Source organism: Chroicocephalus ridibundus, chromosome 7 (assembly GCF_963924245.1).
Source record: "Chroicocephalus ridibundus chromosome 7, bChrRid1.1, whole genome shotgun sequence".
In the NCBI taxonomy this organism is placed as follows: Eukaryota; Metazoa; Chordata; class Aves; order Charadriiformes; family Laridae; genus Chroicocephalus; species Chroicocephalus ridibundus.
In genome coordinates, this window is record NC_086290.1 from 4,877,947 (window position 1) to 4,890,075 (window position 12,129).

General features: G+C 40.9%; 1 protein-coding gene across 3 annotated transcripts in view; it reads right to left on the minus strand.

Moving 5' to 3' along the window:
• Window positions 1–356: 356 nt before the first annotated feature.
• The window catches only part of ARHGAP15 (Rho GTPase activating protein 15), a 339,525-nt gene continuing 327,752 nt past the window's right edge, over window positions 357–12,129 (minus strand). For all 3 annotated transcript variants that reach the window (XM_063340777.1, XM_063340778.1, XM_063340776.1), the window contains one exon: window positions 357–1,631. In XM_063340777.1, coding sequence (XP_063196847.1) covers window positions 1,448–1,631 — 184 coding nt within the window. In that variant the 3' untranslated portion in view covers window positions 357–1,447. The remainder of the gene's footprint in view (window positions 1,632–12,129) is intronic.

A 12,129-nucleotide genomic window follows, 5' to 3' on the forward strand; every position in this document is an offset into this window, starting at 1 on the left:
GTTGTTTTCTGCCTGTGTTAGGACCTGATGAAAGAGTCTGGTCTTAGTTAATGATCAAGCCTCGTTATATGTTTGTTCCCATAAATGACTGCTCTGAGGAGCAACCTTTCCTGAATAACATGGTATTTTGCAAAATGGTGCTAAGTGAAAACTGAAGTAATCCATGATCTGCTGAGGTGATATTGAAGACATATCTCTCTAGCACAGCAGACCTATGCATTAATCCTATGTTTTGGGGTCTTTAATTGCTTTAAATATTTGCTTCTAGATCTGTGTTTCACACATCTTATTTACATGGTTTATTTTTCGTTTTATGAACAAATCGATAACCAGACAGACTCTTTACCACACTGGATTAGTTTTATTTATTCTCTTTGAACTTGATTAAAAAGCTGTCAAACATAAGTCTACATTTTATCAGCAGAATACTTGTACAAAACAGGGTAGGAGATGTGTATAGCTGGAAACATACATTTCAAAATGAAACAATATTTGATATATTCTAGACAGTTACCCTTTTGTTTATCCATGACAACTGAAACTAACCGTCAAATGCATAAATTGATTCAAGTCTAGCCAAGTAATCCTAAGGGCATATGAAAAGGCTTTTTTTTTAAAGTTCTTTCTAGATGAATTTAATGTAGTTCACCAATAAAGCATCCTCAGGAGCACAATACAAATGCTACAGAACACGAGATAGCTGGGGAAAGCAGGCAGATGTACAGTGTGATGAAGAATCAAAATGGATGTTACATTAAAATGAGCAGTCGTGCAATGTCTTCATTTCACGTACTGCGCTTAAGTGAAAATGCCAAAGTTCCAATTTTGTTTTTTATTTTTTTTAGGCACTGTTATGCAAATAGTGACATTCTGATGGTGGTGGTGTTTTTTTTTTTTTTATTTATTTGTTTAAAAATATTAAATGTAATCTTTTTTCGAACTCTCAGGGTAGGAAAACTGATTATTCATCATGTCTTTAACTTCCAATATGTATCAAAGAGAGAGGTAAATTATAGTCAGATTAGCTACAAATGATCTGGTATCACTGTTTTAATTCATTGCCTTCAATATACATATTTTAATCCATTTTCCACAAATCTCCTCAATTACTATTTGTCTTTCTGTGCCATTGCATATGTTGGTAAACAGCATTTTCTATGGTCTTTGGCCATATGCTGTATGCTCAGCTTGCAAAAAAAAATGACACTTGGAGTGCTAGCATAATGAAACTCTCAAAGGGTTAATGCAGAATACATATAGGCAAATGTTGACAATATTTTTTATTCCAATGTTTGAAAATTAAACACAAAATCATCATTAAGTTTTCACAAAATGAGGCATCTGTCACTTGAAAGAAAAAGAAATATTTCAGAAATATGTTTACAGAAATGTAAAAATATTAGACATCAAGACAGATGTGAACGTTTTCAATAACAGGCCCTGTCTGTCAGTCTTCCTCAGAGCCGAAGATCTTGCTGTACTCACTCAACATAAGTTCAACTATCTGATTTTGGTACAGCATGTGGACTGCCATGTTCCCTGTCTCCTTTTCAGGTCTAAGGAGTGTTGGTCCAAACACAATTCCTAAGCTTTGTGTTGACATAAGATTCACGGATTCCTTGGCTGCTATCCTGTTGACGAAAGGAAAGAATTGGTTAAAAAAAAGAGGGATGTCAAAGGAGTCGCTGTTGCATTTGAAGTACATAGAGGCACTTTTTACTGATTCTCCTAACAGGGGTGTTTGTTTGGTGAAGTCATCAAAAAGAAAGACAAGAGGGAGGGAAAAGAACTGCCAACCTGACAAATGAGGAAAGGAGAGTCAGCCCCAGACGGCAAGATGTGCGTGGGGTGGAGGTCTAGAGCCCCGTTTACAATACTCTTATATCAGGGCACAGTTATATCTGGTGAAATGAGCATTAGTTGGTACGTGTGCAATAATTTCTGAGCTCATACATTTAGATACCAAAAATCGGGATTGCTCTTTATGCTAAGGGAATTAAGCACTTTTGGCGTCAACAGTTTTGGCGGCTCCAGGGAGAAGCTTCCCTGCTTCTCCTAACATAGTCTCCAGCACTGAAAGAGTTGGGGAAACAAAAAAAGCCCCTTAATATAGAGCTCATATGAAACACATTCCTTCTGCTAATTTAAATCCAATAAAGTTAGTATGGTCTGAAATGGATTGTGAAATTTATATAACTAAAGACTTTTGCATGCCTTATCCTGACACAAAGTTTCTTGAAAGACGCTGAGACCACATACCTTAATGAGATGACTTAGAAAATAATGGTAAGGATTATAACCTTTGATATCTTTATTACCCGCAAAATTACAAGAGGAGGACTATTATTATTAAAAGTTGATCTTATGTCTGTATTAAGACTTAATATTCTTGTGGAAATGACATTAAGGATGGAGAAGTCTGGTCTAAGAACAATATAGGTTTAATGGATGGAGTTTAGGTAGGCAGTTTCGCATAAATCTCTGCAGCAGTGAGTATGAACTAAGTAGAAATCCATTTCCTTCCACCCTCCAGAATATATAATATATCCTAGGTTGGAAAGACTAGTAAATGAAGATACATATTTTATAAATAAATTACACAGCTCTACCAAGGAATGCGAACTAAAAGTAACTTTAATATGTAAATGTTTGAATTTATGGCTGCTTCCTTAACCTGTTAGTTTTAACTTAAATCTTCCAAGTAGACTGTTGAAGCCAAGTTATGCTTTTTTTCCTCTCTCACTCATTGTCACTCATTTACCTTTTTAAGATCCAGACAGCAATTTAAAAATCATCATAGTTGTCTCTGTTTTCCCATACTTGTTGCTGAATTTACAGGAAGCTACGCTATAAGCGAAAGCAACTTCATGAGGCATAACGGGTACACTCACTTAAAAAAAGGTTTCTTTCATGTTAGCAGGTGGGTCACACAGCAAAGAGCATCTTCTTGTGGATTTCTGCCAATCTTGTCGTTTACCACGTTTCTTGAACATAAAATCTCATGTTTTTTCCCCATATATAAATAGGAAGCATTACTTAATTCTGCCTCATGCTTGCAACTGTGGTGTCCATTGCACAAAACACTCTCCATATGGCACTAATCAGATTGGCTTAATTATTAGTTTCTTAAAATATAGCATCTTTATTATAAATTAAAAAAAATTAATTATCTTTCCTCTGTGATAATGTTAACATATCATCTCTTCTGTTAGGAGTTCAGAAGGTCTCAAAAGTTGGGATCTTCGTTGCCAAATGACTGTGGGCTTCTGATGGACATCACGCATCTTTACGACAATTAAAAATGTTAGTTACAGGGGTGACAAGGTTGTTTTCCTGCCACTTATGCAGAAGGACATACATTGAGCTTGCATCCTCCCTGTGAGAAGAACTCGATTTACGGTGAGCTTGTTACATGTTAGAAGTTGGAAGACTGATAAAGTATTTGCAGTTAATATCAGCATGGGCAGATACTGATTTACCAGGGGGAAAAGAACATATTCAGCGGTTATATCTTGTGTAACTTTAGAGATCATCAATTTAGCATCAGCCATGGCTTTGCAATGTGGTGGTGTTGATGATGGACAGCACTGTGAAGCTGGAGGAGAAACATCTTGCAGGGAGCAGGAAGCAATGGACCATGAATGAGCAGGGTTAGGGTGAAAATAGTGGTGGCAGGGCTCAATTTACTGAAGAGAAAAGAGGGGCCTGACTTCCTTTATCTGTGAAATTTGGAGGAAGATGTTGAGATCTTATGTTTCTGACGTGGACACAGATAATGGAAGATGGAAGGACAACCTCTCTGTCCTTGTTTGCCACCTTTCTGAAGCAGAATAATTCCCCTTGTTTTTCCCGGAGATGCCATCCTGCACGCAAAGTCCTGTTTGAGTCAAGGCATGGCCAGCACATGGTCTGGGGTCACTCAGCTCTCAGGAGGTGAGGGTATGGCATAAAGCAAGGGAGGATGTGCATGGTGTGCACTGGCGATGGAGAGGAACCGGCTGTCTGTTGGGTTCATCGATATAGAGCGTGGCACTAAGACCATCTGTGTAGATTTGGGGCCCCTAAGCTTAAGTCTAGTATAATAATTCTTGTATTGATAAAATCTCTTGAAAATTCATAATATTTTCTATCTATTCATGCCATCATACTTGTTGTGATGACCATAATAACAAAAAACTATAAACCAAGCCAACTTGGAAACACGGAAAGTCTGAGTAGTTAAATAATCTCTGGTAAAATACAGCTATTGCAGGGAAAGAAGAAAGGAATTCAGTCCAGCCTGACTAAAAGGATTACAAGTTTAGGACCTTATGCCTTTTTAAATTACAAATATTTACCAATGAAATTCTATAACTACTATTTTTTTCATCTGTCCGCAAAAGAAAAAGTCAAAGAAAACCAAAAACAAATATGCACAATTTAAGCTGCTACTGTAGCTGGGAAGTGAAATTGAGATGTTAAAAGAGAAAATCCCTAAAAAATGGGCAGGAATTCCTTTTTTTTTGGCAAGAAAAAGAACAGAAAGAGTGATACACCATTTACAACATAAAAAGTGAAAGGAAATGCCAGAACTACTTTTTGTCGGGCCCAAATGAAAGGAGCAATGATACATCAATTTAAGATTATTTCAGAAACAGTCTATAATCCGGTGCCACAGATGCTGGAACCATATCAAGAAATTGTTGGGTGTTATGCTGTGCAAGGTTTTATTCCCCCCCCTACCCCCGCCAAATAAGTGAGCTTCAAGAATGGCTTCGGTCCTTTAAGATCACGAGTTAGGAGATATGCAGAAAATACAGTTCTCATTATTAATAGTAATGAAATTAATGATGTATTAAAACAGCAGAAGTGTCTGATAGGAGGGCTCCAGTGTCAATGGCAGATATATAAGCAAAAAATACTTGGAATTTATGCTTTGGCTGTTGCTAAGGCAACCGTAAGCTGGAAAGCGTGTGACTGAGAGCAGGGCAACTCTACAGCTAAGAGGGTCATTATATGGCGAGTTTGGCGCTCTGGTTCCATTAAACCTACACTTTTCAAACTCTCTAAATAAAATCATTATTAATTTTGACATTTGGAAAGCACACTGGATTATTACTTCAAACACACTAGGTGTTAGAAAATGTTCCTCATCCATTTTTACTCCGTAGTAACTGCCGAGGAGGGGAAAGCGTTTCGACAGTGACTCTGATTCCTCGCCTTTTTAATGTTCCTACTGCACAGAAAAAATTAGAGAGAAAAGTCAGCATACTTAGGGAGGAAAACCCCGTTGGAAAGGGCACTGTTTTACTGTAAGCTGGAGAGTGTTTGAGGGTAGAGCTGTCCTCTGCAAGCTGCACTGAGAACTGCTCAGTCTTGCTTTGTTAGCCCTTTCCAGCCTACGAGGATTTGTTTGCGCAATGTCAGGGGCACTTCTACCCTTAGCAGAACTGGTGTTAGCCATGCCTAGTACTCTTCTACTGTTTTAAATGATATCTAAGGGTAAACTTCCAGTAATTCTGCTGCTTTTCCATGAAGTGGTAATATAGGTTATGACTAAAGGGCAACACATTACAAAATGAGGGGATCAGAAAAGTAAGAACGGGTCACCCTCGTAAGAAAAATATGTAGGAAATGCCATTCCCTGAATTCAGTAGAGGACCGAGGCCAAAATCCTGTCCACCAGCAGTATGCACAATATTTTATTTAACCAGGGAAGTCCCCGCCATGAGAGACAGAAACCAAAGTCTAAACGGAGGCCAAGAAAGATTAAAGGTGCATGGGAATAAAGAAAACTCCCCGGGAAGAATTAAAAATGACATATGTGTGACATCTGTCCTCTTGGTATAACAACTAACCTTACAGAATTAGGTATTGACTCCTCTATGAGTGAGTTATTCCATGGCAGCCCATTTGAGTGGGTTTTGTACCTTTGCTGAACTCTGCTAGCGACCGCTGTCATGGCCAGAGCTGCTCATCCCGACGGACAACGGGGCTGGTTTGATCTGTAAACTCCCATGAACTGCCTTAATGGGTTAAAGTCTGCGCATCCCATTGATTCACTTTACCAATAATTATCCTCAAATTAGCTAATATCTGTTTCCTATACCTACTCGGCCATATGCAAATGTAATGTTTTAGCTTAGGGACTCGGCTCTGGGAATGGCTCAGCTGCCTTCAACTCACCTCAACCATAACGCGGTTAACAGGTCGCGTCACTGCGCTGTTACGGGACGGTTTTTATGCAGCAACTTTCTGACTTTTGCTATTGCCGAGCTCCCAATCATTTTGAACGTGTTAAAATTTGACTCTGATGATGAACAGTTTCTAGCTCAACATTTTATGATCCTCTCCTTCCCAAATGCTGGTTCACAGGAGTTAAAAAATAACAGGTATTACATACTTTGCTTTAGCGACAAGACATTTGGGAAGGAATCATCCAACCTTGAAATAAAATCTTTATTGAAAGCAATTCTACATCCATGCCAGTCAGATACATTGTATGCTCAGAAGAGATGTCCCAGGGGAAAGCTCGGCGCAGTAGACAGGGTTGATTACTTGGACCTCCTGTCAGTTCTTAACTCATTGACAATGGCTGAGACATTCCGTACAACTTTGTTTTCTTTATTTGGAAGTAAAGTTAATATACTTACCTTAACTGTGCCAAATGTACTGGAAAATAACCTGATAATAAAACGTACCATCCTACGAAGTGATAATGTCTGTGTGTGTATAAGCACATTTTGGCAGGGCTTTTGCAGACGGGTTTTTCAGTGTTAGGAAGGAAGCACAAGTAGAAAATGATGCACAGATAAACCATCAGGTTTCTTCTGGATGTATTTCCTTTCCATTTAAGGCCTGTTACATGCTTCCCTGAGATACAGCATACATATTACTGCACCATCATTTTCTGTTGTAAACTTATTTCAGCTCAGCTATAGTAGCTGTTCTTCAGGAAGAACTTAAGTGGCTTTTGGTACGAAAAAGCCAACCGAACTACAAAGTTTGGCTTTGAGAGTCCTCTTAAAACACAGGCAATAGGTGATCTGCTATAACTGGTCAAAGCTTTGCAGAAATATCCATATCCAGGTGAATATACCAAACAGGCAGCAGAATACACCCGCTGTGGAGGAAGGGTACAGGGCCTGTGCGTGACTTAACCCCATCTCGAGAGACTTACGGAAATAATCGGTGGTAAGTGAGCCCTGATACCATAAGCAGTATTTGCGTAAATGGTTCACTTCATTGCGCTGTGACGTAGATAAATTTAAAATTTGGTAATAAATTGGGATTCTTGATATTTTATGAATGCAAACTAAACCTCATTATTATTTACGTCCTGGCTCTGTGGCTGAATTGCTGAGTTGTGTTACAGTGGTACTCACCAGCTGATGAAGCTAGGCAAATGCAAACACTATCAGTTGAATCCCCAGCTTGTTTGTTTGTGAAATCCGCATACCATGTTGGGAGAGGAGGGAGGGAATTTGTGCGTCTATCGCTACAACCTGAGTTTTATGCTTATAGAGGAGCTCCAAAACACGAAAACGTCTGTCCCTTTCAAAATGTGCTACGTGGTTTCTTCTGCAGCAAATATACACAATTCAGGGATCACAGTGGACTAATAAAGTTTCAGGCTACTTTCTTTCGCCCGTGTAAAATGTGGAGGTACTTGAAATTCCTGTTTGCTCCATAGGTTGGATTCGAAACAATAGCTGTCCAAGACTGGTAATAGAGAAACCAGGTCATGGCGTATGATATGTTACGAGAGGGGTCAGAAATAGTTCAGACATACTTAAGAGCTTGCTTTTGCTGAAAATAGCCTCCGTGGACCCTGGCCTACAGAAACTCCATAGGCTTCCTGTGCTCTGCAGCTGTGGGTTCATATTACAGCTCTTTGGGAAAAATCCCTTCTCTTCAGTTGCTCTGGGACGCAGGAACGAGCACTTGATGCTGTCTTCTTCTGCAGACTAGCCTTTAAATCTGACCATTGGATAGCTATTTATAGTACCTGGACAGCTGACAGGGACCTGGTGGAGAATGGGCTTCCTCAGGGGATCCCCCGCATATCTCGCAGCACGAGCCCTTCCCTGGACGAACTGCCTTGGAGTCTAGCCCTCAATGAAAATAATAACTAAACTGACTCCCAACATCGGTTCACAGTTGGCTGAATAGACTCCGAAAAGCTGAAGAAAGGCATTTATTCTGGCTTAGCCTGGTTTAATAAAAGAACAGTTCAAAATAACATCTTCTCACCATTGGCGGGTGAACTTTGCCACCTGCATTACATCCTTTCTGAAGAGCACGTGTGTTCTTGCCTTTGCACACACCTCACATAGTGCCTGTCTTGTAGAGAAAGTCTTAATTTTCCAGGTGACTGAAGCCAAGACGTAAAAGCACATTTGGATATCTAAAGGGACTCAGGCCTCTATAGGGGCTTTGTTCAGGAATGTGCTTTGGAGAAGTCCTCCTTTTTTTCCTGCAAAACGGGAGCTGCGCTCCTGCCTCCGCCCTCAGCTGTGGCTATATGAAGAGAGCAGATTAACGTGGGACCTGCATCTCGGCCTTGGGATTGCTTCTTTTTTTCTGGCCCCCTCTTGTGTTAGGGAAGTTCCAAAGGCAGAGGGTGCACACATGCCGGCATGGCGTGGCCAGCAAGGGCAGGAGCTCATCTCCATGCTGTGGTGGCTCCACTAAAGACCTTGGTCTGCTCCTCAGGTCCTGCTCCCCCAAGCCACGTTGTGTCAAAGAAATAGATTCAAAATCTTTCCACAAAATCTTCCCTATTACTGCAAAAGTTCCAGGTCTCCCTTTTGGAAAACTGACCCCGCTAAGTTCTTTCGTTTACCAACAACCAGCGCTCTGTCCTCCCAGTTTGGCTTGGTTCTTAATTTTTTGTGTGTGAATGTGAGCTGGTTCTGACTAATGCTCACAAGACCAGGGGGAGGAGGAGACCGGGCTAGTCCATGTTCTCACAGCGCAAGTTGCTATTGAGCAACTTTGCCTCTTTGGGGACAGCAGGAGTTCATAGGAGTCAGCTGAAGGCCGTGAACTTCCTTAAGAAGCATCTCAGACTCCTCTGGCTGCAGGTCCACACACAGGGCATTCATTTTTGCCTTCTCTAACAGCCCTGTAGCAGCATATATATCTCAAACAACAGCGAGCCCCTCTTCAAAAGCCACAATACCACTGCAAGCGCGAGTCTTTCCTTGGGGAGAGGATGGGAGAGAACAAAACCGCCCGTGACAGATGTTAGGCAGATGCTAATGCACTTCTTAGAGGTGTTTGGATAGTAGAGTGATAAAGGCAGTGTGAGACTACATAGAATAATATATGTTCAGACAGAGATATAACACATAGCGCCCTTAACTGTATTTTTGGCTGGTGGTGTAACTTTTGCTGTGATCGATTTTTTTTTTTTTTTTTGTTAAATTCTTTTCTGGTATTTTTTTTTTCTACAGAACAGCTAGCTTATTGTAAAGACCAACCTGTCAGAGGTCCTAGATCTGTACGCTTTTGTGGCCTGTGTGGCTCAGAAGGCAACAGATAGTTTTACATGAATAAAGCTTTAACTTTTTAAATTGCTTAAATATTTTTGGTCAAGAATGCCTGAAGCTACATTTCCTTGTAACATTAAAAATAAAAAGCAGTTAGCAACAATCTCCCTTAAATCAAGAATTGTAAATATAGAACCTTTATCATCAGCACAGCACATCCAAAAATGTCTTTGTAAAATAAATCAAATTATATGAGTTAATTGATTCCAGGCAACATCAGCAACTGCAGGTGGAAACTGAATAACAGGATGTTTATTAATGAGGGACTATTAATCAAAATTGACAATATCAATTCCTGTTTCTTTTATTTGAATTCTACCTGCAAAATCCATGGACATACTTGCTGAATTTTTAAACAAAAATTTAAAAGTAAAGAAAATGCTAACACTTGGGATTTTAGCTTTAGATGTAGGGCTATTTGTTTAAACAGCGAAAGGATATCCTAAATCCAATTTGACAGGCAATGCCAAAGATGCCAGTGGTAATTAATTAGCACTTAATTTAGACCACAGAACAACAGGATATGGAATTGGTGCTCAGTGCCATTTCCCCTTAGGCTTCATCTCATGAGGGTCAGGAGTATGGCTGTTGCATTGAAGGTCAGTAAATAAATTGGGGGAACACATTGACACTGGACTTTTCATGATAGATATCCTTCACCCTTATTACTGCCTCTGGCTATCGCTGATGAGAAAAGGACTGCAATTGTTCTGTGAAGAATGCCGTACACAGGCTCGATTCGAGCAAGGTAGCGTTTGAACTCGCGCGTTGTACAGTGGCGGTGCTGGGTGCTTCCTACGGGCAGAGAGCCGTCTCAACTTTCTATCGGGGCTGGAAATAAACTTCCAACTGTAGCGTAGAAAGCTTGAGGGACTCTGACAGGCGAGAAAATTCACTTAAAAGCAGTCCTGAAGTTTGCTAGATTTGTGAGCTTAGCTTTAGATTAAGCGTAATTAAAATCAATGGAAGATTTTAAAGCGAGGTTAGAAACTAGGTCAGCAAGGGAAAAAACACATTTCCTTATTATCCTCTTGTCTTTGTCTTAATAATATTAGGTACTCCTCCATAAAGCTAAAGGCTCTTAATAAAGGTGGATTAATGTTATTAACAGCATTGTTTTCTGATGGGGACACCGAGGCTTTGACATGCTTAGTGACGGACAAACAAAAAGTATGGGGCAAAAAAGTAGAGCCAGCAGTTCTGCTGGTAACCCAGCTGGTTTTTAACTCAGTGGAAGAAGCCACCCTTCTACAGCGCACCTGAAGCAGAGGGCATATGGGAAGCACACGGGAGACCCCATGGGGCCTTGTTCGCAGACGCACATGAATTGCGTTCTTTGATTCAGATTTACCGGTAAGAGAAATAGAAACATGATGAGACTCAGTGTTATCAGGTGATACTGCCCCTCTGCTCCATTCCGGTGAGACCCCACCTAGAGTACTGCCTCCAGCTCTGGGGCCCTCAGCATGGGAAAGACACGGACCTGTTGGAGCAAGTCCAGAGGAGGTCACAAAGATGCTGGGAGGGCTGGAGCCCCTCTGCTGTGAGGACAGGGTGAGACAGTTGGGGTTCTTCAGCCTGGAGAAGAAAAGGCTCCAGGGAGATTTTAGAGCCCCTTCCAGTCCCTAAAGGGGGCCTACAGGAAAGATGGGGACAGACTTTTTAGCAGGGCCTGTTGTGATAAAAGAGGGTAGATTTAGACTAAATATAAGGAAGAAATGTTTTACACTGAGGGTGGTGAGACACTGGCCCAGGTTGCCCAGAGAGTTGGTAGATGCCCCATCCCTGGAAACATTCAAAGCCAGGTTGGACTGTGCTCCGAGCAACCTGATCTGGTTGAAGATGCCCCTGCTCATTGCAGGGAGGTTGGACTAGATGGTCTTTAAAGGCCCCTTCCAACCCAAACTGTTCTATGATTATAATATAACCCTCCTCCTCCCAGTAAACTTACTGCATCTGCTGGTGCACTACTATGCTCTTTCTTCCAGTAATCTCTACCCGTCTTTCAAAAGAGCAGCTCAGGTGGGAGGGTGTCAGTGCTGGTACTGATACTCAGCCATGTCACCGCTTTCTGAAATCGCTTCTTACAAACTATACCCCACCATGCTGAAGTAGTCCAGTTCCACCATGGCCCATGGGATGATGAACAATGGGAACTTCAGCAGTTACGGCAGGGGAATTCTTCCCGCACGTCCTAGATGTGCTCCACTAGCACAGTTTTATCCCCGTGGTCCCCAGAAGGGCTGCCTGCATTGCTACGTCAGGAAAACACTGAGGTAGACAGCAGTCCGTGCTCAGAAAATATATTTTGGAAGCTCCAGGTTAACAGTAATTTTAACTCACTTCATCACACCCTTTGCAACATCTCTCTCGACAGTGAGTGAAATTTTGATTACCGTTAAAGTCGCTGAAAAAACTCCCAGTGACTGGGAGCCAGAACGGAGTCAGAATTTCACCTTATATAAGCTTAACTTTTCTTATTTTGGATGATATCTACTTTTACTAAGTGGAATTACTGCTTTTGACTATGTTCAATCTATAACCTCTTGCAGCCTTCAATTATAGCCTTTTTGTGCTGCGCTAATCCAGTTGACAG